Source organism: Drosophila erecta, unplaced genomic scaffold, assembly GCF_003286155.1.
Source record: "Drosophila erecta strain 14021-0224.00,06,07 unplaced genomic scaffold, DereRS2 tig00000000-arrow-pilon, whole genome shotgun sequence".
Classification (NCBI taxonomy): domain Eukaryota; kingdom Metazoa; phylum Arthropoda; class Insecta; order Diptera; family Drosophilidae; genus Drosophila; species Drosophila erecta.
Window position 1 is genome coordinate 14,971,472 of NW_020825194.1, and position 27,833 is coordinate 14,999,304.

A 27,833-nucleotide genomic window follows, 5' to 3' on the forward strand; every position below is an offset into this window, starting at 1 on the left:
GCAAGTATCAGATAGAGAGCCATCTGCCCCGAATGCGGAACAAACGACTATCTCAAGTCCCTGAAGATATGCCAATGGCGATACGATTGTCATGGCTGTAAATGCTGTCACGCATAATAAGCTGTCCGGCAGCGCAATTTGCGATTTCAGTTTTATGGATTTCTAATGAAAAATCACATCAGCGAGCGTTATTTCTTGGGACACACCTGGACAAATAGTGAAGCAACCCTTCGGTGTGGACGAGATGACCTCGATGACCCCGCAACGTCTTTTGCATTTGCATACAGGATTGCAGGATTTTCGAGGGCTTTTATTCCTTTTTTTGGGTGCATGATTTGTATAATTTTCCTGAAAAGAAAAACTCGATTTTTTGGGATAAATCGGGAGAATTTTTGATGAAATTTCCAACATTCTCAGGGGTTCTCAAAAAAGGACAGCCAGTCGTGTTAAGTGAACCATTTGATTTTTATTCTCCCCCTGCTCTACTCTACTTAATTAATATTACAATACCATTTTGCGAATTCTGATCCTTGGAAAACGTCATCATTTTGTTGTGATTGACACTTCGCTGGCACTTCAATCAAAATTCCATTATTATTTCGTGTGTGTTTTTTAATTGTGTTTGACAAAGTTGCGAAACAAGATGTTAACCCCGGGGGTTGACTCCATGGTGGAGGCAGGGATGCAGCAGCATCTTGAGAAAAGATCAGCAGCTGCCCTTGTCGCAGTGAGATCACCGAGAACTGACATTTGACCATTGGTCAAAGGGTTGACCAGCTCAAAGATCGCAGCAGTCTTATGGGAAAGGGTTAGACCTAATGATGCTCTCGGGGAAGCTGGATGGCTGATGAATACGGCTTGATTTTCCCGCTCCCGCTAAATTAAGGCCTAATCAAAACATCTAGCGCAATGTATCAAATATCGTCCAACTCTTTGCGCAGTTTCAATCGAGCTGAGCAATCTGAGGGCGTTTTTTTATTGCCTCTGGCGGGATAAAATCATCTCAAATTGGGTTATAAAATTACAATTGCGGTTACCGAACAAGAGCGCGCAAAAAATGGGTTTACTAATGCTTGCGGCTTTGATTTCAAAGGATGCTCGCTGAGGGATGCCCCGAAGTCACCGAAATTGATACATATCCTGGGCAGGATCTCCTCCTGCCAAGGGGTTGCAATTGCGGCAACGAGTTGCGCTTGAGTCGCAACAATTGCGGATATTCTCTGTTTGTTTCTTTTTTCTTTATTAGCCCCGAGTATCGCATTACGCAGCTGATTGCAATCTGTTAACCCGTATTTGTCAGCCTCCGGGCAATCGAAATCGAAGTCGGCGTAAAGGGGGAAGTGCCGCGTGCCTTTCTAGGCCGCAACTCAGGTATTATCTAATTACCGCATTAGCCGCATCGGGATCGACTTCTATGCGGACGTGGACAGCTGCCGTGGGTGTGGACCGAATAGGAAATAGTTTAAAACCCGGCCAACGTCCTGGCCGGCCAACGATGATGTCTTTGTCTCGGCCAGAAGGTGTCGCCCATTGTTGTGCAAGGTGACACACCTACCCAAAGGCCATTGTCTTCCAGTTGCTCTGCCTTTTCGGTGATTTACGGGCTGACGAAAGGAAAGGACCTGAGGCGGGAGCTGCGGATGCGGACACCTCCTACGCAGGTCCAGTGTTGTCCGGCTACCAAAATAATTGACCATATTTATGGACATTTTAGCCTTTTATGTCTTCATGTCGGCACACTTCCCTTTGGTCGTACAGAGCTCATTCATTGGTTTCCCATTCGCATGGGGGAATACAACTATTTTAGTCCAGTTTTTCCACTCTTGCCTCCCGTGCCGCGTGCTAAATGTCTAAGCAATTGTTTTAGGCCGTGTTTTTGTGGCATCCGAACTTCCTTCCGTAAGCAATTTCATGCTCATTCTGAGGGCGTTCTAGCTGGGCCCATTGTCTTCATGCTGACCATCACCAGATGGTCCGAGTGTGAGAATGGGGCTCAAGAAGGTGTTAATTGAGGGGGTCCAAAGATTTACGATGGCGTAACTGGCAAATGGCAAAACCCAACTATTTCGGCACTATTTAACATAAATATTTACGTGAGCCGAACCTTTGCTGCCACCCATCACCCATCACCCCGGCCCCGCTCCAAGATCACCAGACAGCTTGACCCCTTTCAGTTCCTTGGGAAGAGGGCTTTTATGAAATCGTTTGACAAAAACACGAGAAGAAACTCAGCTTTCGCAAGCAGTCGTATTAAAATGTCAGCCCCCGGTGGCAAATGTCAATACAAGGGGGTCCAGTTCCCCCAGTTCCGTCAATTATTTTATTATGATTCTCCGCTGTATTTTTGTTTTTTGTTTCCCCCCAGAGCTCAACTTACTTGGGTTGCCCTGCTCATTTGTTTGTCATTTGCCGACTTCGAACTGCCGGCTAATTGTGGCTGCTTTTTGCTTAATGCATTTTGATTTTGCAACTGCAAAACAGCAGCAGCGGCAGAAGTTCGTGATCTGTGGCAATCGCTTGACATTTACAAGGCGGCGGACTTTTGTTTTTAATTAGACGGCTTGGATTCGGCATCGCAATCGGAGTAGGAGCTGTAGTCAAACTCTGGCTGGGTGGTCTCTGCTCCGTGGCTGATTATCGACGCGAGGGCTTAGATCTTTGCCGTCGATTAAGCTGCTTAATGCCATTAACATGATTAAGAGCCAGCAGCCCCACTTTGTGGCCACTCCGCATGATGTCGCCACATAGGAAATCCCATTGAGTGGGCCAATTATGAGCGATCCCGTCCATTCCCAGCTTCCAGCACAGGAGTTCCGATCGGCTAATTGAGCAATTGAACTCTGATCGCAGACTGCGGACGATTCATAATTCCTTAATTCATAATCAAATGATGGCAAACGCAACTGCCAGGGGGCACTTACATATGTATCTCCTTGCTTTCGGCCAAGTAGCGGTCAGTTCTGAACTATCCCGTTTGGCGGGCTCTGTTTTAGGGGTGAGTGCTTACGGGTTCGTCGGTGTCAAAGGTCAAAATGGACGAAAACTTCTCATGGGTCAGCTCGACCCGTGAGGCGTTAAAATAAATCAGGAACCAACTCGATTTCGGACACGGAAAAACGGGTTTTACTACCAATTTCTGCTCCGCTTTTAGTACATACTTCCCGAGCTTGACCTTTGAACTTATCCCAAAAATCCAGAACGGGCCAATAATTCCAGTCCATCCTGGAATAAGACGAGTGCATAGGTATGCGGCCTGTGGGAAATTTCTCGAATTTAGCCAGCTGCTTGCCGCATTTCAGAAAAAACTTTTATCAAAAGAACGCGCAGATAACGGCGGGCAAACAGAACGAATTTGCCCGAAACTTATTTACACTTAGCGGCAACATTTGTTTGGCATTCCGAATATCTCAAAGATAGTACAAGATCCGTGGGATGCCATTCCGATTGCAGCAGACGCCCGGCGGAATCTAATTTTATGAATGAACCAACTGAGTCGAGGGCCGAAGGAAGTGCGAGTATGCGTAATGCAGTAACAAGTCAACAAGCCAACTAAACTTAAACTAATGAATAGAATGATAGGCTCTCGGCACCGTACATAAACATAGTTTATCTGGTGGCAAACATTTGCCATGATAATAGTGATGAATACATTGCATCTGGGTCGCATCGTTTTCGAGATAGTTATTCTGCAGGTGAGCGGACCGTGTGGGAACCAAAGAACCTCTGCTAGTAGCCCACATCTCTGGGACCCGAAAGGTGGGCAGAGCGGAAGTCTAAGTCCTGATAAGAGTGGTTCCGATGTGGAAACATCTGGGGCTTCGCTTTGCATATCCCACCTCCATGCCCTATGCTAATGCCATTCGACACATCCGGGATCGCTTATGTTCCGTGATATACTATAGTCTTTCAGCTCAGCCGGTTAATTACCTTTTAGCGAGTAAGTGACCACTTGGGCCGATCTGCGACAGAAGAGAAGCTCAACTGCACCGGAACCCCGACACCCAACACTCGGGTATGTTGCCCCTTTCTTTCCGTTCTGCAACTAAATTGCCGAAACCCAATAATTCTCACATTCGCCGCTGACTTTGATTGCTCCTTGTGGTTTCCAATTTCCAGGAGGGATCGAACGTTCGCTCGACAGAAGGGTTGAGGTTGGGTAAGGGTTGTTCGGCTGCCCAATAATATTTAATAACAATTGATATAAATATTGAAAGTATTATAGAGTCATAATATGGACTCCTTCGCCCTTTGGTTGGACGTGAAATTCGACCGCTTGTGGCATTTCTGATCCCATGTAATCTCATCTAGCTTATCTTGGACCCCAGTTCGTCTCATAAATTACATTTGAACTGCTCAATTTTCATAGCTATTCTATTCGGCGATAAAGGCTTATCGCAGTGAGAAAATTATAACTACAGAAGATAGTCCAGCTTCGAATTTCAAATCACAGCTCGTGGAAATCGTAAATAAATCAGCAACAAAAAAAGATTCTTAAAGTTCGTTAAAGTATCTGACTGACTGGATTCCCCCACGTCCAATTAAAATAGCCTAGCTTCTCCGCAGTCTCATTTAAATATCCCTACATCCTGTATCGTTTCTCACGGAAATCTTCCAGAATTTGTTTCATTTTTTCTGGTCGTTTTTTCCGTCTCCATCGCAGTGTAACAAATTCCAATGGGTTTCAGAAATGCACGTTGTCGCCCCAACTTATGGTTAAATATTTGGAAAATCAGCCGCAGTCATAAATTGTAATCTTCAACGGGCGAGTTGCCGTTGAGGATCCTGACGCAGTGGATGTCACTTAGGGGTATGTTATTGTTTTTTTAATACTTGTCCAGATGTTGCTATAAGGTTGCAGTTGATTTCGACGGGGAAACCAATGGAGTTCCATGTGTCAATGATTTTTCCCGTATTTAAATGCTGTCCCTGCTCGGTTTTTTCTCACACTATAGTTGTCGTTTAGCTAATTTGTGATTTTTGGTGTTTTTGGTGTTTTCGGTGTTGGATTTGTTTTACGCTTGCCTTGGAAAACTATTTTCCGGCTATTGATTTCCATCGAGTGGTTGAATGACATCGAAGTGCTGGAATGATTTATTGACATGCTTACCGTTCCAAAGGGGGAATACTCACTCTTGTACTTTTGGAGTGTATCCAGTTTTTCCCTGGGAAAATGCTGCTAAGCACCTGTTTATCTAGTGAATGTCCTGGGGATATCCTGTCCAACCTGTGCGCACATCCTGCATCCGTATTTGCCCTAGGACATCCACCAGGAAATCGGACTGCTCCAAGATCACGTAAGTATTCTAGAAAATATTATTTACTTTCCGCTCTCACACTGCCTGAGGAAAAGCATTGAGGAAATCCTGATCGCCGGCTTTCCCAAGGATATTCAACTACACGAAAACAAAGCGGAAAATCCGAATTCTCCACAGTAATTCCCCATTCCCCCGTGTGTTTTCAGAACGCCTGCGCACAGGCCTCGGTGCAATGAGCGTAATATGAAGACCGCGAGAAAGGCGAGAAAGACTGTGCCCACAGATTTCCAATTAGATTTTCTCACACAATGGGGGAACATAGGGGCACCGGGGAAATTAGTCTCTTTATGCTTAATTAGGATTGCGTATTGTGTTTCCAGGAAGCGCTCCAGGCAAATCACGGCAGCCAGTTGACAGTTGATCTCTGATCTACCTGGGCACAAGCTGCGGTCTCGCTTTGTTTGCCGTTTAATTGCACTTGCAACTGCAACACACCCATAAAAATCTCAACCGCAGGGTCCAAAACAATCTGAGTCAAGTGTTTCTGCACGTAAACGAAAAGATTCGAAAGGACTTCTACCTGCGGCCCAGTGCGCAGGCGCGGCGGATTCGTATTCGGATACGGTTTCGGTTTCAGTTCCAGCTGCTGCTTGTGGACACAGGACGAGGTCAGGAACGAGGACGATGACGAGGACGAGGAGCGGAAAACGGACATGGCTGGTGGACAGCACTTTTGGCACTCGTTCTGCGGTCTAGCGCACATGTGTTCCGATTTTGTGCTGCATCACCACAGAAGGCTCAAACCGGAACGAGAGCCTGACTTGCGACACACTTGACGTCATTGTGTCCATAAAAAAATGCTGGAGAGGGTTAAAACAAATATTAGTTAATTACTGCTGAGTTAACATGGCTGTCATCAGCCGAGATCGATGGAAGAATTGCTGTTAGGATAGTCAGTACCTTAATTTTAAAAGCAGAACTGAAGAGTAGCACATGCCATAACTTCAGTATGTTTTAACATGAACGCCAACACAATTATGTCTACCTTTTAGCGAAATTCTTGTTTTCCATCATTAAAACTCCAAGATATATGATATTTTTATACTTTTGGTGGCCCAAAATGAAGCACAAGGCAATGCTAACGAGTTGCAGCATCTGCGGTTGGGGTTGAGTCTTCTGGCATGTGTCCGCATCGTCTTGATTGCCTCGTTTGCTGTTTAATCGCCGTTGACGGGCATAAATTTCGAACCATCCTATGAGACCCCTCTTACTCGGCCCCGTTGCCTTCGATGACACCCCTTTTCAGCTGATTTGTTTAGTAAACAAGCGGATTAGGCACCACGGAAATTCGAGAGTGCCCCAAGTTGGAAGCCAGCGAAGTGTTGCCCTGATTTCGGTAAGGTGAGATACTCAAATTGGGAAGTGCCCGAAATGGTTTCATTGACAACTGTCACTGCTGCGGACGCAAACATTCAGACTGACATTTCTATATTTGGAATCATTGCGGTGACTCGAAATTTCCCACAGTTTACCAACAGTTTTCGGAGAGGCCTCAATTAAAATTTAATTTTAAAGCCCACACTAATTTGGTTTTTACCCCTGACTAAAGCGTAGTCTAATTTTCCTATTTGAGCTAGAGCGCAACCCCTCAGTTTTAGTGTGTGGCATGTCCCTGTTCCGATCCTTGTTCCTTTTTTCCGATCCTGTCGCAGGTGGCTTGTTTTAATGTTTTCAGTTTTCGAGGGGAAAGAGGGCTTGCGTGCCTTTTCCGCGACACAGAGATTTCTCCGGGCTTGGTGTACCAGTTTTATAGTTTCCGGATCAAAAGATCACATCCTGCGGGAAATATGACAGGATGCTTATTTGACTTTGGTGGGAAAGTTTCCCCAAAACATTGTCCTGGTTCTTTGTGGTTAGCTAATTATATGTTTTTTCATGTGATAAAATTGTCTTATGGGGAGCATTGGGCTGCGGGAATTTCCAGAATCGTTCAGATTTGGTTTTTTTTGGGAAAAAAGTATAGAAGTAATACATGATAGTATTCAAGCAGCTTGTCGTGTTTTTTGTAATTCGTGACATAACAAAATAGAATGCTACTTGGAACATTTCTCAATTTTTTTTGAATTTTTACATCATCACATCAAAAAATGACGAAAAAATTAAAAAAAATAAATTTCTATATTTGAATGCAGATTTTTAGAAAATTGCGACAGAAACATTTAGAGTTATGCCACTTCAAAATCCGATTAATATAAGTTGAGTTATGGATCTTAGAACTTCACCTTTGGGACATTTCTTAAGTTTTTTTAATTTCTACATTATCATATCAAAAAATGACGAAAAATTAATAAAACAAATAAATTTCTAAATTTGAATGCAGATTTTTAGAAAATTGCGACAGCAACATTTAGAGGTATGCCACTTCAAATAAGTTGAGTTATGGAGTTTAGAACTTCAGCCTTGGGGCATTTCTTAAATTGTTTGAATTTCCACAACATCATCACATCAAAAAATGGCGAAAAATTAAAAAAAAAATAAATTTCTAAATTTGAATGCAGATTTTTAGAAAATTGCGTCAGAAACATTTAGAGGTATGCCACTTCAAAATCCGATTAAAATAACCTGAGTTATGGAGTTTAGAACTTCAGCTTTGGGGCATTTCTTACATTTTTTGAATTTCCACAACATCATCACATCAAAAAATGACAAAAAATTAAAAAAAAAATTAATTTTTAAATTTGAATGCAGATTTTTAGAAAATTGCACCAGAAACATTTAAAGGTATGCCACTTCAAAATCCGATTAAAATAAGCTGAGTTATGGAGTTTAGAACTTCAGCCTTGGGGCATTTCTTACATTTTTTGAATTTCCACAACATCATTACATCAAAAAATGACAAAAAATTAAAAAAAAAATTATTTTTTAATTTTGAATGCAGATTTTTAGAAAATTGCACCAGAAACATTTAAAGGTATGCCACTTCAAAATCCGATTAAAATAAGCTGAGTTATGGAGTTTAGAACTTCAGCCTTGGGGCATTTCTTACATTTTTTGAATTTCCACAACATCATCGCATCAAAAGATGACAAAAAATTAAAAAAAAAATAAATTTCTAAATTTGAATGCAGATTTTTAGAAAATTGCTCCAGAAACATTTAGAGGTATGCCACTTCAAAATCCGATTAAAATAAGTTGAGTTATGGAGTTTAGAACTTCAGCCTTGGGGAATTTCTTACATTTTTTGAATTTCCACAACATCATCACATCAAAAAATGACAAAAAATTAAAAAAAAAATTAATTTTTAAATTTGAATGCAGATTTTTAGAAAATTGCACCAGAAACATTTAAAGGTATGCCACTTCAAAATCCGATTAAAATAAGCAGAGTTATGGAGTTTAGAACTTCAGCCTTGGGGCATTTCTTAAATTGTTTGAATTTCCACAACATCATCACATCAAAAAATGGCGAAAAATTAAAAAAAAAATAAATTTCTAAATTTGAATGCAGATTTTTAGAAAATTGCGTCAGAAACATTTAGAGGTATGCCACTTCAAAATCCGATTAAAATAACCTGAGTTATGGAGTTTAGAACTTCAGCTTTGGGGCATTTCTTACATTTTTTGAATTTCCACAACATCATCACATCAAAAAATGACAAAAAATTAAAAAAAAAATTAATTTTTAAATTTGAATGCAGATTTTTAGAAAATTGCACCAGAAACATTTAAAGGTATGCCACTTAAAAATCCGATTAAAATAAGCTGAGTTATGGAGTTTAGAACTTCAGCCTTGGGGCATTTCTTACATTTTTTGAATTTCCACAACATCATTACATCAAAAAATGACAAAAAATTAAAAAAAAAATTATTTTTTAATTTTGAATGCAGATTTTTAGAAAATTGCACCAGAAACATTTAAAGGTATGCCACTTCAAAATCCGATTAAAATAAGCTGAGTTATGGAGTTTAGAACTTCAGCCTTGGGGCATTTCTTACATTTTTTGAATTTCCACAACATCATCGCATCAAAAGATGACAAAAAATTAAAAAAAAAATAAATTTCTAAATTTGAATGCAGATTTTTAGAAAATTGCTCCAGAAACATTTAGAGGTATGCCACTTCAAAATCCGATTAAAATAAGTTGAGTTATGGAGTTTAGAACTTCAGCCTTGGGGAATTTCTTACATTTTTTGAATTTCCACAACATCATCACATCAAAAAATGACAAAAAATTAAAAAAAAAATTAATTTTTAAATTTGAATGCAGATTTTTAGAAAATTGCACCAGAAACATTTAAAGGTATGCCACTTCAAAATCCGATTAAAATAAGCAGAGTTATGGAGTTTAGAACTTCAGCCTTGGGGCATTTCTTAAATTGTTTGAATTTCCACAACATCATCACATCAAAAAATGGCGAAAAATTAAAAAAAAAATAAATTTCTAAATTTGAATGCAGATTTTTAGAAAATTGCGTCAGAAACATTTAGAGGTATGCCACTTCAAAATCCGATTAAAATAACCTGAGTTATGGAGTTTAGAACTTCAGCTTTGGGGCATTTCTTACATTTTTTGAATTTCCACAACATCATCACATCAAAAAATGACAAAAAATTAAAAAAAAAATAAATTTCTATATTTGAATGCAGATTTTTAGAAAATTTGCGCCAGAAACATTTAGAGGTATGCCACTTCAAAATCCGATTAAAATAACCTGAGTTATGGATCTTAGAACTTAACCTTTGGGACATTTCTTAAGTTTTTTTAATTTCTACATCATCACATTAAAAAATGACAAAAAATTAAAAAAAAAAATAAATTTCCTAATTTGAATGCAGATTTTTAGAAAATTGCGCCAGAAACATTTAGAGGTATGCCACTTCAAAATCCGATTAATATAAGCTGAGTTATGGATCTTAGAACTTCACCTTTGGGATATTTCTTACATTTTTTGAATTTCGACAACATCATCACATCAAAAAATGGCGAAAAATTAAAAAAAAAATAAATTTCTAAATTTGAATGCAGATTTTTAGAAAATTGCGACAGAAATATTTAGAGGTATGCCACTTCAAAATCCGATTAAAATAAGTTGAGTTATGGAGTTTAGAACTTCAGCCTTGGGGCATTTCTTACATTTTTTGAATTTCCACAACATCATCACATCAAAAAATGACAAAAAATTAAAAAAAAAATTAATTTTTAAATTTGAATGCAGATTTTTAGAAAATTGCACCAGAAACATTTAAAGGTATGCCACTTCAAAATCCGATTAAAATAAGCTGAGTTATGGAGTTTAGAACTTCAGCCTTGGGGCATTTCTTACATTTTTTGAATTTCCACAACATCATTACATCAAAAAATGACAAAAAATTAAAAAAAAAATTAATTTTTAAATTTGAATGCAGATTTTTAGAAAATTGCACCAGAAACATTTAAAGGTATGCCACTTCAAAATCCGATTAAAATAAGCAGAGTTATGGAGTTTAGAACTTCAGCCTTGGGGCATTTCTTACATTTTTTGAATTTCCACAACATCATCACATCAAAAAATGACAAAAAATTAAAAAAAAAAATTAATTTTTAAATTTGAATGCAGATTTTTAGAAAATTGCGCCAGAAACATTTAGAGGTATGCCACTTCAAAATCCGATTAAAATAAGCAGAGTTATGGAGTTTAGAACTTCAGCCTTGGGGCATTTCTTACATTTTTTGAATTTCCACAACATCATCACATCAAAAAATGACAAAAAATTAAAAAAAAAATTAATTTTTAAATTTGAATGCAGATTTTTAGAAAATTGCACCAGAAACATTTAAAGGTATGCCACTTCAAAATCCGATTAAAATAAGCTGAGTTATGGAGTTTAGAACTTCAGCCTTGGGGCATTACTTACATTTTTTGAATTTCCACAACATCATTACATCAAAAAATGACAAAAAATTAAAAAAAAAAATAATTTTTAAATTTGAATGCAGATTTTTAGAAAATTGCACCAGAAACATTTAAAGGTATGCCACTTCAAAATCCGATTAAAATAAGCTGAGTTATGGAGTTTAGAACTTCAGCCTTGGGGCATTTCTTACATTTTTTGAATTTCCACAACATCATCACATCAAAAAATGACAAAAAATTAAAAAAAAAATTAATTTTTAAATTTAAATGCAGATTTTTAGAAAATTGCGCCAGAAACATTTAGAGGTATGCCACTTCAAAATCCGATTAAAATAAGTTGAGTTATGGAGTTTAGAACTTCAGCCTTGGGACATTTCTTAATTTTTTTTAATTTCTACATTATCACATCAAAAACTGACGAAAAATTTAAAAAAAAATAAATTTCTAAATTTGAATGCAGATTTTTAGAAAATTGCGCCAGAAATATTTAGAGGTATGCCACTTCAAAATCCGATTAATATAAGCTGAGTTATGGATCTTAGAACTTCACCTTTGGGACATTTCTTACATTTTTTGAATTTCCACATCATCACATCAAAAAATGGCGAAAAATTAAAAAAAAAATAAATTTCTAAATTTGAATGCAGATTTTTAGAAAATTGCGACAGAAACATTTAGGGGTATGCCACTTCAAAATCCGATTAAAATAAGTTGAGTTATGGAGTTTAGAACTTCAGCTTTGGGGCATTTCTTACATTTTTTGAATTTCCACAACATCATCACATCAAAAAATGACAAAAAATTAAAAAAAAAATTAATTTTTAAATTTGAATGCAGATTTTTAGAAAATTGCGCCAGAAACATTTAGAGGTATGCCACTTCAAAATCCGATTAAAATAAGTTGAGTTATGGAGTTTAGAACTTCAGCCTTGGGGCATTTCTTACATTTTTTGAATTTCCACAACATCATCACATCAAAAACTGACGAAAAATTTAAAAAAAAATAAATTTCTAAATTTGAATGCAGCTTTTTAGAAAATTGCGCCAGAAATATTTAGAGGTATGCCACTTCAAAATCCGATTAAAATAAGTTGAGTTATGGAGCTTAGAACTTCAGCCTTGGGGCATTTCTTAAATTGTTTGAATTTCCACAACATCATCACATCAAAAAATGACAAAAAATTAAAAAAAAAATTAATTTTTAAATTTGAATGCAGATTTTTAGAAAATTGCGTCAGAAACATTTAGAGGTATGCCACTTCAAAATCCGATTAAAATAAGTTGAGTTATGGAGTTTAGAACTTCAGCCTTGGGACATTTCTTAATTTTTTTTAATTTCTACATTATCACATCAAGAACTGACAAAAAATTTAAAAAAAAATAAATTTCTAAATTTGAATGCAGCTTTTTAGAAAATTGCGCCAGAAATATTTAGAGGTATGCCACTTCAAAATCCGATTAATATAAGCTGAGTTATGGATCTTAGAACTTCAGCTTTGGGGCATTTCTTACATTTTTTGAATTTATACAATATCATCATATCAAAAAATGACAAAAAATTAAAAAAAAAATAAATTTCTAAATTTGAATGCAGATTTTTAGAAAATTGCGCCAGAAACATTTAGAGGTATGCCACTTCAAAATCCGATTAAAATAAGCTGAGTTATGGATCTTAGAACTTCACCTTTGGGACATTTCTTACATTTTTTGAATTTCCACATCATCACATCAAAAAATGGCGAAAAATTAAAAAAAAAATAAATTTCTAAATTTGAATGCAGATTTTTAGAAAATTGCGACAGAAACATTTAGAGGTATGCCACTTCAAAATCCGATTAAAATAAGTTGAGTTATGGAGTTTAGAACTTCAGCTTTGGGGCATTTCTTACATTTTTTGAAAATGATCCGAAATGTCTGTCAAGCACACACTGAAATTTCTTGAAATAATTGTTACCAAATTGATACCAATTTATAATATAGTACTTAGAAAGACTCCGAAATTCTCTTCTCATTTGATACTGGCATCTTACCATGCATCGATGGTTCTTTGCCACCGATCGGGAGGAGTGTGAGCCAAAACCCGAGGAAGACGGACTCAGTAATGTTCCGGAGCTACAAGAGCCGCAACCTCCACCTCCAGTGCCGACTACAGAGTGGCCCTTCTGTGTGGTGTTCCACCATCCACTCAAAGGGAATGAGTATGTGGCCATTAGTGGCAACTGTCCGTCTCTCGGGAACTGGGATCCCAAGAAGGTGTACATCTTGGAAAGGAACGACTGCATCAACTGCCTATGCAAGTGCTGTCAGTTCGAGGCAACCTTGGAGATTCCTCGTAACATCGACATCCACTATCGGTACTGCGTTGTGGTCCAGGATCCCGAAACGGATGAGGTGTATATCCGCTTCTGGGAGTCGCAACTTGAGCCCAGAGTTATTCGCACATGTCAGAATATGCTAAAGCGTTGCGACACCTTAGGAAAACCACACGAGGATGATGAGGCCAACATGGTGGACCGCGGCTGGGCCACCACCGAGACAATTCTGCACCTGAAGATCTTCAATGCTCCATTCAGCTGGCAGCGCCAAAAACAGAGGCTTCTGTACGTCCATGTGCAGCCAATGTTTGAGGTTCCTGAGAATCCTTGCACCGAACCAGCCGACCCCCTCAAAATGGTTTCATCGGAGACACGCTTATCGCGTTATCTGGGCACCCGGAAAATGAATAAAGAAAACCACGATCTTCGACTGGCCCAAGTTGAGGTGGTCAATCTGTGCTCCCATAATCCTTTAGCAACGCAGCCACAATTCGGAGTTCGATGTGGGCCGGAGGACATGGAGTTATTCCATTGTGCCATCGCTTTTCCAGAGGAGACGCTCTACCGCCTGGATCTGTACACATACGCCCGTAAAGCAGGCTCCGATGAACCACCATATCATTACGGTTACGGGTTCCTGATGCCAGATCAGCTGCTGAACACCGAGGGCTCTGCCCGGGTGAAGATCACCTGCGCCTCCACTCACCGTCCACTGATGGAGATGTGTGTGCGGTATTTAATGATTCGACCCTTGCCAAATTTCCGTTGCGACTTGAGTCACACCTACGAGCGTTACTGGCGCAAAAATCACATGTGCATGAACATCGGTCACAAAGGATCGGGAAATACGTACCGGCTGGGATCCGATTTGGTGAGGGAGAATACCTTGTATGGCTTCAAGCAGGCTGTTTTGGCCAATGCGGACATGGTGGAAATGGATGTCCAGCTCACGCAGGACTCCCAAGTGGTGGTGTATCACGATTTTGTACTGCGATTTCTGCTGCAGAGAATGCCAAGTTATGAGGATATTCTGGATAATCAGGATCTGCTGATATTTGCCTACGAGAATCTTAACAAACTAATGCTGCTCGCTATGGGAGGATCAAAACGAAAGGATATCATTGCCGTTCCCCTGGAGGCATTTACCTGCGAACAGCTCAAGGAGGTGAAGGTCCTGCGATTCGCTAGTAGCAAAGGTTGCGATATGTCCTGTGATCGAATGCTGCAGGAGCAGCGCCCCTTTCCCCTGCTTCTTGACCTCTTGGATGAGGAGAATCTGCACATGGACATGGGCTTCCTCATCGAGATCAAGTGGCCCCAGATGACCAATGCGCGGCGTTGGGAGAGCGGCAGCTTTAAACCCACCTTCGATCGAAACTTCTACGTGGATACTATCCTGGAGATCGTTTTGAATAAGGCGGGAAAGCGGCGTATCGTCTTCTGCAGCTTCGATGCCGACATCTGTGCCATGGTTCGGTATAAGCAGAATGTATATCCCGTGACTCTACTAATGGAGGATCCGGACTCACCCGTTCAGTATGCAGACCAAAGAGTAAGCGTTCAGCGTTTTGCCATCAAGTTTTGCAATAGTCTGGAATTTCTGGGGCTGACTCTTCATGCTAACTCACTACTGAACAAGCCCTCGACAATGGCATACCTGCGCCAGATCAATATGAAAGCTTTTGTCTATGGTAGTTCCACCACTGACCTGGAGATCCGCGAAAAGCTGAAGAGGCACGGAGTGCAGGCAATCATCTACGATCGCCTCGACCAACTGGACCAAATGGGCGAGGAGCTGGAGGGGGACACCATGTGCACCATTGATTCAGTGACCACAAGACGCGTTATCCGTGAGACGGAGGTGGAGGAGTGGGCCCAGAAGTGTGGCTACAAGCCGGAAAACTCCATCACCGTGCATAACATTTACATCGACTGATGGTTTATCCCACATTTCTAGTTTTACCCCGCTGACGAATAAAGTATCCAAAGTTATGTGCCCCGTGATAACAGTCCAAATCCCGGTCCTGTAATCACCAGCCAACGTCCAGGTCGAACCATAAAGACAAAGGGGCATTACACGACTAAGCCGAGAATATCCCACCAGACCAAAGCCAAAGTAACGACAATTGTCAACAGACGGGCCAAAAGGAGGGAGCACAGGAGGGCTAACCCCTTCGCACACCCCCCGCGAATTGGCAAACTTTTTTCGCAAACACTCGCACTGCGGATGATAAGCTCATGTGAACTATTGCCGGATAGATAAACAAAGGACCTCCGGATGCGGAAGCTGCTGGAAGGAGAAGGGGTTAAGACGGTGCGGTCCAAAGTCCCGTTGGGCGGTCAAACGACACGGCATCGTAAATGATATCCCGTGGCGAATGGGCCTCCTTTATAGGCCAGTGCACACTTTAGCAACACTGACTCGGGACCGGTCGCTCGTCCTGGGCGCAACCCCTTCTTTCGTCCTGCCGTGGTATTAATATCCTTTTGCATGTGACTCACACCGTCGCGAAGACGTTCTCTCAGTGGGATGTGGGTTTGGTTGTTGTGCAACTTCCCCCAAGCCATTGTGCTATTTATCATAATTTTTCAATTTAACACTGCCATACACGAGGGACTCACAGCTCATATCCTTCTGCCGTATCCTGGCGTATAGTTTCCAATGTTTACTTGCGCAAACATCCTTTGACGAACTTTGCCCATTGTCCAGACTTCGCTTTGATGATGTGGCTTAGCCGTACCTTTGCTTTTTTGCATTCTCATCGATTCCATCTTTCGCCACAGCCGTCCATGTGTGTTTGTCCTGCCCAGGAAGGACATCGCTGCCGATCCTGCAGCCATCGTCCGTTAAGGATGACGTTATTAATGAGCATTTTGACACTTACGTCTTGACATTTGCACAGCTGGCCGTTTGTCTAAGGACTTTTGGTGATTGCAGCGAGTGGAAAAGGTCAACTATCTGCTTTATTTTCGTCCAATGCCGTTAAATACATCGTCGAATTTAAATAAATGTGTAATTATGTTTGCTTTAGCCAGGGACTTGGCCAAGCCCATTGGCTAAATTTGATTCTCGGTACGATTCAAGGAAATATATGTATGTCTTTGTCAGCATAGGTATGTAAATATTTAAACAGGATATGCAGAATGATTGAATATGATTATCGCTCCACACCAGTGACCTTTTGGAATAGAATAGGTATCAAAATAAATATTGCAATTGGTATTTCTACATTTTAATAAAGTGTTGTATGCTCCTAAGAATTTTCCATAATTCCTAATTAGATTCTTAAGGAAACCACCTGCTTTAAATGTAGACATACGTTCTTATCTTGGCATCCTTAACTCCTTGTGCCCAATAAGCTCTCTCCAAGAAGGTAATCAAATTGAATCTTAAATCCCAAAATATTCAAACAAACTTTTGTGGCCCATGGGTCCCTCGGAGATTGGCCGGTTCCAGCACACGGCAGCTGTCTTCGGGGCGATCGGATGACCACCCCATCCCGGTCGCTTCCAGCCCATTGCATTCCCTTGGTCTGGTCTTTGTCCGGGATTGTTTGCCTTCAATTTGACTACAAACCATAATTTATCTTTTCAGACGTGTTGGTCAGCGCGACAATGGCGGGCCAGCGACAAGGATTATTGATTATGCAAAGTGCCCGGTGCCCAGGACAATGCCGGGAAAAACAAAGGCTTAAGCAAAGAGAAGAAAGGATTCCAGAGAAGTCTCAAGCTGTGCGAAGGGGTTGCTTTGGTTGCTCTACTTGAACTGGCCAGCGGTCAGTGGAAGTTATGAAATATCCGTGCCGGAATCTGATGAGCCGAGAAAGTATCCCCTTTCAGGACACAACGCGTGTGTTTTCGCCCATTAGAGAGATAATAGTTTTTGACATTGCTCGTCCGTTCGCCTCGGCTTCTCAACCTTTTCGGTGTTAATGGTCAGTTTCGCTATTTTGCCATGGTTAATTAATATCCAGATCCGGCAGAGTGTGAGAAAGTCGGAGGCAAAGGTGAGACTGGGCGAGGTGAGAGGCCCGAGCTGTTGACGGATGCTGATGGATTAGGCAAATAATTAATGGTTCCGATTCATGCCGATTCAACGGTACCTGACTGATAACTGGATCTGCTTCTAGACCACCTAATCGATGGCTATTACAGAGGCTACGATCCTTTGTTCAAACTAAACTGGATTAATAGAGCTGGAGATTTTGTTAACTTCAGATAAGAATTTTTCTCGTAAATATGGTTGATTTCAAAATAAGTTCATGTCTCTCCACTCCTTGCAGTATTTGTATAAACTATAAAAGAAAGCATATTGGAGCAATAAGGCTTCCCTTGTTCAAACTGATCAATCGTAAGTACAAAGAGCTGTTTTCAGCAAATAAAAAAACACATCAATACCAATAAATTGGGGGAAGAATCTCTACAAGCTGTTTTCTTCTTGATGTTTCCACTCAGAGACCCAGCGTCGTTGCAGACAGTTGTTGATAAGAAGCATTTTGTTTCTACGAGTGCCTGATAAGCGCCATTCGAGAGAGCGACTGAGGCGAGGTCAATTGACCTGCTTTTAAGCAGAGACTTGTGCACGTCCGTTCATCAAAAAGTGCTTTCGAGATTGCCAACCCGCTACCTCAGCCTCCTCAGACCGAAAAACCAACCTCGCTAATCTATCAGTCGAGTGTCCGTCGTTGTTTTCGTTCTGTCGGACTGTCAATTTCCAGGCCGAAAATGTAAACAAAGCGAGAGCATAGAGCAAAAATATTAAAAAACTTCCACACGCTTATAACGAACAAATAATTAGCTATAAATACATAAATATACGAGTATACTATACAAATGTCGCATCTTATCAGTCGTCAGTCCGCTGAGGACCCAATGAGATGTCCACATCAGGCGAGAGTTGGGAGATTAATTCTACACATACATGGCTGTCCACTGAACTCTTGTCCTGCGACGAACAGCCGCGTTCCCTGATCTTTGGCGACATCAATTTTTAGGGTGAACAATTTCAATTAGGTTCACGTTGAACCGCGATTGAGATTAACGCACTGCAGTAGTTTCCCGCAGATAATGCAATTGTTGTGTGTATTTGCGTATTCCGCACCGCCGGCTGAAAACGCCAAACGGTTAGCAGTATCCCACGCCTCGAATCGAAAGACAAAGGCCGTCGATTGGCGAGGGACAATAGATGGATACTCATGCGGTCTGTGGCAGCACATTAGAAGCACATTAGGGTGCCCACTCACAGGAGCAGCGACACATGCAAGCTGCAGTTTAGCAGCCCAAGATACAGATACACGTTCCTCAAGATACGACTACTTAGGATCCAAACAAAGGCGCCTTTTGTTGGCTCGACTATATGGTTGGATGGATGGATGGCTGGGTTCAGGGTCCCTCCGCACGATTCCCCGCTCTCTTGGCCAACCGCAAATGACGCAAAATTGTCGCCAAGCAGAGAGTTTACCCACGCACACTCACACTCGAATCTCTTGACGAGATAACAAGATGCAACTGTGAGATACGACTGGCCACAAAAATACCGTTTAATGAGGCCCTCGCACACAGCTTGACTATTTCTTAGATCTTATCCGTAGGGAGTCACTCAAAGGATATTGGCCGGCTGCCTATTCTCATTGAAATCGAATCTATTCATCCACTATCCACACTATTCGGGTTTCCGAGGCCCATAACTCCTGGTACTTTATGCAGCCGGCTTTGTTTGACCACAAAGTGTCGCTGACCAAGTCCCTATAATCGATTGAATTACCCGCTCCCAAGCAGCTTCCTTCCGCAATTCCTGTCAGGCTCTAAATTCAAGGGTTTAGAGCCCCAAAATGTGCAGCGTCAACTGTCGATAAAGGATTTAAAGGAACTGCATCCTAGCTGGAAACTACTACTGATTGGTTGGATGCTGGCCAGGGTATGAACTGATGTCGTCAGCTTTTCACATTTTCCGCTGAAAGCCCTGAAAGGATAATTGAAACGAGTCCTTGAGACCCATTTGAGAGAGTCTCTTCGCACATGAACATGTAATTTGTTTCGGATAGAATAGGATTTGAATAGAAGGATGCGACAAAAAGCCTCAAGTGACCGTTGAAGAGCTTCTTTGGGGTGTGGGTGCGAAATGAAAAGAATCAAAATGAAGTGGAAAGTTTCCCAGCTCATCAGTGACTTGTGTCAAAGCGCTGCACCCAAGAAAAGCCTAATTCAAATGCGGCATAAACCTTTTTCGCCATGACAACATATTAAATGGGACTTAAGTCGTAAACAATGTGGTTGCAATGCCATTCGCCCCACCCTCGACGAGTGGTCGCTGAAAAGTTTAAGCGATTAGCGCAATTTAGCGAAAATAACATGCGAAATTGCGCGCTTGAACGCCTTTTCAATGGCACTCAGATACAAAAGCGGCCACAGTTGCAGATAGTGCGAAAAAAGGGAATCCCGCTGAGCTGAGCCGCATTTTGAGCGCACTTAATGTGGGAAAATCGTCGTCACTTGTCAGTACACGCCCACCTCGAACAACCCCTGATTCCCATCAAAGTGTTAGAGCACAATGAGCCGAGCCCATTGCACACACAATTGTTGCCAATCTGGAGATCCTCTCATCTCCAGAAGCGGATTGCCCATGCTAATCGTCAGATGCGTAAAACTCAATGAACACTCAAGTGCCAGGGGTCCTGGCAGAAGTCCCAAAGCAGCTAAGAAGCTACTGAACAATAAAAAACAAACAGACAGACAACCGAGATCGCGAACTCATAATCCTTTCAATCCGATCATGAGAAAACGCGAGGAAACCCTTTGTGGCATTCAGGATCCGACCTTTTGGAACCTACGCGTGCAGCCTCCGCAGAAATTCCTTTGTGGACCACTTAGTGAGTGCGGTTCTACGGGTGTTTGGCCCATTTGTGTCGGGGTTTGCCATTCGCAACTCACAACTCACAACTCGCAACTGAAACTCGACAAATTAGGCCACTCAGCTTCCACGGGCCTTTGTTCGCCTTTTATCCTTTTTTCGGATGCTTTGTTTGCCCTTACTTCTTAATGCCCAAGATCATAATGTTTGCGTCGAAGGGTTGATCTTCTTGATCTCGTTTTTTACGGCATGGAGGATCCCTTTACCTCTGATATGATTTATTTGTTTGTATATCTGCAGCGGACGGGGCTATCTCGATCTGGGACAGTCGAATGCTGTTTAAGGACTGCCCTTTCTTTGGCTTGACTTTTGCACTCTCATCTTTGGGATGTGCACGTGCCGAAAGATTGCCGTGATCCAAGGCAGGTAACCACAATATGTTGTAATTCAATTAGAGGAAAATGTCTCTAAATTAAATTGAAAAGGAAATATATTATTGGTAAAGCATTTCAAGTAAATTAATCTTAATTTTGTTTTTATTTTACTTAAGGTTTTCCATAATTCGATAGCCATGCTGCACATTAAACTATTTCTGCTAGATGTGCAAAACAATCTTCATCTCCTGGAAGGCCAGCCAATGTAAAACGAATTCTCAACGCTCGCTGCTACGCAAATTGTCCATTAGGCTAATTACGCAAACATTTGTGAATTTACTTATCCAAAAGATTGAAACGCAAACCTCTTGTTGAACTCGAAAATCCGTTGATTGATGGCCGCATTGTTCGGATTTGTCAGTTGCGCCATGGCCATGCAAAAGCGATTGTCTGGGCACCCAGAATGGATTCGGATTACACCTGGACTTGGAACTATGGACCGAAGACTGCGCAGAGCAAACAGATTATTTTCATAAATTAGACTTTTTTAATGATTAAGCAGACAGCTTTCGCGACGGGATAGCCAAGAAAAGTTGAAGGACACCGGGTGCGTCTGCCAAACGGGGTTGGACCGGGATATCCTTAAAGGATGCGGTTGAGGACATACGAAACTGGACAGTGGTCAGCGCATTGGTCAGTCACGCACGTAATTTTGGTATTACCCCTTCGGGACGATGGCTCGCAACGGGATAGGCAGAGTTCAGAGGTCACCACCGTACTTTTTCCCGTTTCTTCTCACAGTCCGAGCAGCAGGAAACTTAAGACGTTTTCACGTTGAATTCTAATGATTTTTGTATTCAAATGCGGATTGCTCCAACCAGTTTGGGCAGTTCCCTCAGCACCCAAGGGAGTGTCCACTGAATGGCAAGGCGCGCATCCTGCTGACGGCAGGATTGGCCCATCGTCCGTCGGTCAAGCTATGTGCGAATCGTACCCAAAATGGCCAATGTCCCATGTTCGGATTTCGCTTTCATTACTGCCAACTCTTTTTGTTCGGTGGCCCCGGCAAAGGGGTCAATTCGAAAGGGCAACAGTTGATGTTCAGGGCGCATGAGTTGAGTCCTGAAATGGGTGGCCATTTTGTAGCGATCACCAACGGAATTAAATGTATCTAAATAAGGAAAACGGAAAGCTTTCGAAGTAGATGATTGCGCAAGAAACTTCATTCTTTAATTTTTGTTTGTCTTCAAAGTTACAAAAATAAGTAATTATGATATCCGGTGTGGATGTAATTTCCCTTCGAAGAAATATACCCATCAAATGAACTTTGTCCGTTGACTCGTGTGGACCATTAAACACCTTTTATTATTTTCTTTAAACGGTATTATGCTTATATCACCTCTACACTGGAATTTTCCCCATCTTTTATTGTTTTTTTAACTACTGGCCCTACGCTCTTTTGATGGCCTCCACTTGACCAGGCCACCTTAGTTGGTTTCTTGACACCTGCAGCTCTATTTCGTCTTTTTCGAGTCTTAGACCCAGATCATAGGAAAAATCTTAAGTTGTCACTCTTGCTGTATGGGCTTAAACTTTGAACTAAGCCGACTGTAACTAACACTCGAAATTCATATACAAGTAGTGCGACTCCGGAAGTTTCCGCGCTCGTTAAAACTCCCAATTTAATGAAGATAAATCGTAGTTGGTTTTCAAGAACGAAAGACTGAAAAAATCTCGGTTAATGGGAAACTGTTTTGGTTTGAAATTTCACCTCTTGACATTGGTTCGGGATGTACTCGGTTGGGCTTCCCAGCAACAGTGACATTTAAATTAATAAACTGCCAGCGAGTTTGGGCCGTAACAGGCGCGTAACTGCAGTCAATTATTCGGCCGAAAATATCCTGTTTCCAGCATCCAGTTTCCACATTGGCAGCATCACCATCACCATCACCATCATCATCATCATCATTATTATTAACACTTTCCACGGCCATGGTCTCGCCACTTGAACTTGGTGCGGCATTGGCTCGGGCTGTTCCTCCTGTATTGTGTTTTTGTAATGCTATATAATTACACCATCAAGTTGACTGATGACACGGAATGAATCTTTGTCGCTCCCTTACACAACATAACACTCGCACACCCAGTATTTGCATAAAATCACAATTTCTCTTCGCACCAACCCGAGGGAAACCCTTGCCCGGTTTAGGGATACGAGTATGTGTGTCGCATTGCTAGGTTACCACTTTCCCTCCAATGGCAGCGAATCGAAGCATGGGGTTCTAGCTAAGTGATTCTGACACCCAGATGAAGGAGCTCTGAATGCGTCATATAGTATAATCATTTACCTATGTATTTTTAAAGAAAGGCTTGCATATATGTTTCTGCTTTTGAATTTCATTGGGAATATCTGGCAATGACTTCTCTTTTCTTTTTCCTATTTAATGCACTTAGAGTTATGCTCTTACTTTCGACTTACGGTGGCACAATTGATCTGGGCTCCATTCAATGGAACGAGCTAATCCCCGCCATATGCGTTCCTTCTTAGCCCCGATCCGTCATGGGGCACAATCGGAGGTGTCACAATTTTTGACACTTCAATTTCTGATGCTCTCCGTACACGAGACAAATGAGCAGCGCGTGTGCTTGCTCAATGCGTTGCATGCGAATATCCTGGCGGCAGGATGTACATACGAGTATATCTGTGTTCTGGATTGGTTTGTGTAGGTGCACCCGTCGTCTGTCAACTGCGTCTTGTCATGCATCAAAATACAAAAAAATAAGAGAAATGAAAGGAAGTTGAAAGCCAGAAGGAAACGAAGTCAAAGCAAACAGAGTGAAATGGCAGCGGGAAAATTAAATTGAAAATTTCACCAGTACCGGAGGGAGGTGGTGGGCGGAGTAGCGAGGAGGTGGGGCGGAGGGAGGATGCCACCAGGTTGCCACAGTTGACTCTTTTGATAAACAAACAGACGGCAGACAGGAGCATTGCAAAAATGTTGATTACAGGCGGCGAAGGAAAGCGAGCCACCGAAACAGGGGCAAATATACACCAAGAACAAAACCCATTCAATCACGTTTTTGATTCAACAACTTTATTAATTTTATTAGCATTTAAAGTTATTTTCTTATACGAAATATGTTTACAAATAATTGTTGTACAGACATTTGAATGCTACATATTTAATTATAGGTAATTTTTTTAAATGCATCTACAGCAGTGGTACATATGAGACCGCTGCTTCCGCTTTTGAGTCGCAGCCGCCAAAGGACATGCGCCAAAATATGAAAAAACATAAAAACGAAATGAAAACCAGCAAGGAAATGAGAGAAGCGGAAAAAAATGAAATAAAAATCCATTCGCGACTCGCAACTTTCATGTGTATCCATGTCAGCGTGGCTTTTGTGCTATTTGGAACGAGTTGTCAAATAAAAGCGGCAGCCGGCGGAGAAGTAGAAGGATCCAGGAACCAGTAACCAGTAACCAGGAGCCATCCTGCCGAAGGCGGCAGGAGGAGCAGGATCGTTGACTTGGCTGGCTGGCTGCCATCAAAATGGCGTCTGGCCCGGCAAGGACTTTAAAAAGCTGCTCGGAAATCGATGTGGAGAAGTCAGCTGCGGCTGCGGGTGCGGGTGCTTTGCCGCCTCACCTGTCGCAGGACAAACAAATTTTAATCAAAATAGAAAAAAAGGAAAGGAAAGGAATGGAGGGGGGATGGGGGAGAGGAGAGCAAAGTAGAGGAAAAACTACAAATCACATTTCCTGTGGCAACATCAACTTCCTGTTTTGGCATGGAAATCTCCTAGTCAGCGTTTCACACGCCGCCTGACAACTGCAGCCGCTTTGAAGTTGCATGCAGCGCATTTTCCGCTGTGTGTCATTTAATTGTCAGTCAGTCAACAAGAGTCCGTCAACTTGGTCAGTCATGCACTCAATCAGTGGCAGGACACTCCGGCCAGGACAACAGGCGCAGTTCACCCCCTGCTACCCTTCACATGTAAAGGGTACTCGCCCTCGCCATCGCCCTCGCCCTCCTTCATGGACTGCAGTTTGTAGTTCAGTTTCCCCCCGCCAGGAAGTCGGACTTCCTAAGCGGAACTCGCTGCATTATCCTTGCATGGGAATGCCAGGACTCGCGGGGTGGCAACTGCAGCAGCACCGAACTTTGTAATCAGCGGTCCTTGTGGTTTATGCTGGCAGCTCCTAATTGATGCAGTTAGCTGCGTGCAGTGAGTTGCGACTGGAACCCTTTAATTGATGCTTCGGTTGGGAATAGATTGCTGCAGCACTGATAGCAACTTTGTTTGGAAATCTAGTGGGAACTAGTTAAACGTGGAGGGGATACTTTTTGCAGGCATCAAGAAGAAGGTACGCCTGTGTTGAAGTAGTTTTTAATGTCCTCGCGTACTTTATGCTGCTCAATGGTAAAAGTTTGGGGAATTGTTCGTCGTACAAAGGAAAATTGTCGGAAAATTGTCTTCCCACTATCTGTGGTTAATACAGAACTTTACTAGGTGCAGTAAAATTCGGAATGAATTGGGTTCAATCAATTCGAAACACCCACCTTATTATTGGCACAAATAGCCACATTCATCGACTAGTAATCCATCTGTTTAATGTGCTCTTTCGAACACGCTCATCATTTGTTAATCATACTTAATGCCCCAAAACCAAAAAATAACCGCACCTGCTGCCACACCACTCTGCGGCCCCACCACATCGAAATGCTGAGCGATGCTTAGCCGGAATAAATCTACCATAAAGATGCTTGACATTATTCAAAATACGAAAACTACAGAATTCCCGAAATGCCTTGGCCAAAGGAGGAGGAGCTGCATCGAAAGCTGGAGCCGGAGCAGTTGGACAGGGCGATAATACGACGACAATGGGCAAAAAAGGCAATAAAATTTAATGCCAGATGAGGGAGTCGCGAGTGAATCGAGTGGAGCGTGGAGGCACAAACGACTTCATTTTATCTTAATGTGCTAATAAATTTCCGAGAGACGAAATCTCTGCCAAAAACCAAATAAATTTACTAATACACACGCTGCGTGGAAGGAATGGGGCCCATGTCGCCGAAAATGAAATGGAGCGCCAAGTAGTTGAATGAGTGGCATGCGTGGAATCGAAGAAATGCAATTAAGGCAGCCAAATCATCTAGAGAACCACTGGAAAGGGCGTCCCGCATGCTGTCCTAAGTGTTTAAGTAGCTAAACGCCTGACAACCGGAGAAGTTATGGCCCGGCCTGCAGCTTGAAGTTGGCGCGTGCTCCATGGACCGACTGCACCCACATCTCGGAAAGTATTCTGTCAACACAGTGGATGGTGCCGAAGAAGAGGAGATCCGCGGCCGATCTCCACTTGAATCCGGTGCTGACTATTCCAGTTGCACCCCATTTCGAGTGTAGGTTCCCTGCTCTTCTGCTCTATCACCTCCCCAATCGAATGGCTGAAGTGAAATTGCCCTAAAAGGGTTCATGCCTCGGGCTCGTAAATTTCGATAGCGCTCAAGTGGGGATGGGGATCTGGCACCTGAGTTGGCTATATCGGCTATATCGACGGGGTAGGAGCAATTCATTGGGAATGGCTTTTCTAATTACCAAACTTGATATCTCAAGTTTTATGATCGCTTGATGGAAAATTGTAATTATATGACATTTATAGCTCAAGCAGCTGAGCTTATAAAAGATCCAACAACTTTAAAATTGAATCTAAGAATTTCTTTCTCCAGGACTGTACTGAAAACTAAGGGTCAGTATAATGCCATTCTTCATTCTGGGCTGGACGCGCCTTTCAGTCGGTTACCACCCTTAGAAAAGTCACCCAAGAGTCCGGACCATACATGCAATCTCATATGCATTACTTTGCATGTCTGGCGAGTTAAGGAACTCAAGCGTAAAGGTCAAAAGATCAACGCTAGAGGGGCAAAAATGGCAGGGAGGGAGGTTTTTCTAAAGAATTTCCCTACTTTTCCCGTGTTAATGCTCTGATTTCGTTTTGAAAAATGTATGCAGCATTTGCATTTGCCCATTGTCCAGTTCGCCGATTAGGCGTGAAGTTCGGGATTTGAATAAGAGCACTACATTGGGTTTGGGTGACAGAATGCAGTTACTTTTTTTTTGGCGGGAAAATGGGGTATAGATTAATCAAAGGAAATGGTTTGGATTTTAAATAAATTAAACTGCTGACAGAACTTCCTAAAAGGCTGAAATGGGAGATGCAATATGCTGCTTTCAAATATTTCGTATGTATTTTCCAAACCTGAAAACCTTAAAACTCATTCAGAAATGCTTACCTTGATTCTTTTTTAATTTTGCAAAGATATTAAGCTGCATAAATAAATTATATGAACTAACACCGCAAGACGTAACTATGTTTACCCACTTCTCAGGCACACAATACTCCAGAAGAGTCTCCCAAAACGAGGTCAGCATCTCCTAATTAAGGTCACCTTCATCCCAGCTCCCTAGACCATCAATTCTTTCCCGAGCAAACGGCCTTACAACACGTTCCGCCTTATTATGACCATGCGAACAAAGAACAATAAAAAACAGAGCACATTTGGCCGCCACCCCAGCGGGCAGGCCTAGAAAAAAGTAACACTTAAAAAATTTGCAAACATGTTTTGCATGCAGCAAAACCGATCATCAAATATTCACATGCAATCAACGGAAATCTTAGGTAAATTTTCACCCAGAACCACGCAGCCAAGACAAAGCCGAGAAAATAAATGTATATCCAGAATGCAACCACCGATCTCAAAGATATCCAGCTGCTTGAGGACCCACGTCACGATCACGATTGGGACAGATCTTTTGTGCAAACTGGAGCGAGCAAATGCGAGTGCGAGTGCGAGTGCGAAAATCTACCCCATAATCGGAGGGAAAAACCCGAAATTAAACTTGGACAACCGGACAAAGGAAACTCAAATGTTTATTTGCGTATCGAAATGTGCAAATTTTTCCCATTTCCTATACCCTGAATATTCATAAATCTCTTGGCGAAAGGTAAAGGTACATTTAAATTCTCCATATTGTTCGGCGATGGAAATTCTTTCCGCTCGAAATCCAGTTAACTTTCGCTGACATCACCTGTCCAAATCGAGTGGCCCAGAAAGTCCAACACGATAATTGGTGTCATAAA

At 41.8% G+C, this 27,833-nt stretch overlaps 3 protein-coding genes across 3 annotated transcripts; all 3 read left to right on the plus strand.

Annotated features, from left to right (window-relative positions):
• Window positions 1-13,065: 13,065 nt before the first annotated feature.
• On the plus strand, window positions 13,066-15,457 carry LOC6553797 (glycerophosphocholine phosphodiesterase GPCPD1). Its single transcript, XM_001980409.3, has one exon. It carries the CDS (start codon window positions 13,182-13,184, stop codon window positions 15,399-15,401), a length of 2,220 nt encoding a protein of 739 aa, XP_001980445.1. The 5' UTR covers window positions 13,066-13,181; the 3' UTR covers window positions 15,402-15,457.
• A 4,479-nt stretch (window positions 15,458-19,936) lies between these two features.
• Window positions 19,937-20,094, plus strand: LOC113563720. Its single transcript, XM_026975806.1, is given in 2 exon segments — window positions 19,937-20,017; window positions 20,020-20,094. Coding segments are annotated over 2 exon segments (156 nt in total).
• Window positions 20,095-21,533: 1,439 nt separating this feature from the next.
• LOC26526686 lies at window positions 21,534-21,803 on the plus strand. Its single transcript, XM_015155024.1, has one exon. The coding sequence runs from the start codon at window positions 21,534-21,536 to the stop codon at window positions 21,801-21,803; it is 270 nt and encodes an 89-aa protein (XP_015010510.1).
• The last annotated feature ends 6,030 nt before the right edge of the window (window positions 21,804-27,833 follow it).

Excerpts from the sequence above, each read along its gene's own strand:
- LOC6553797 (XM_001980409.3), top strand. The coding sequence starts at position 13,182 with ATGCATCGATGGTTCTTTGCCACCGATCGGGAGGAGTGTGAGCCAAAA.
- LOC26526686 (XM_015155024.1), top strand. The coding sequence starts at position 21,534 with ATGATTTTTGTATTCAAATGCGGATTGCTCCAACCAGTTTGGGCAGTT.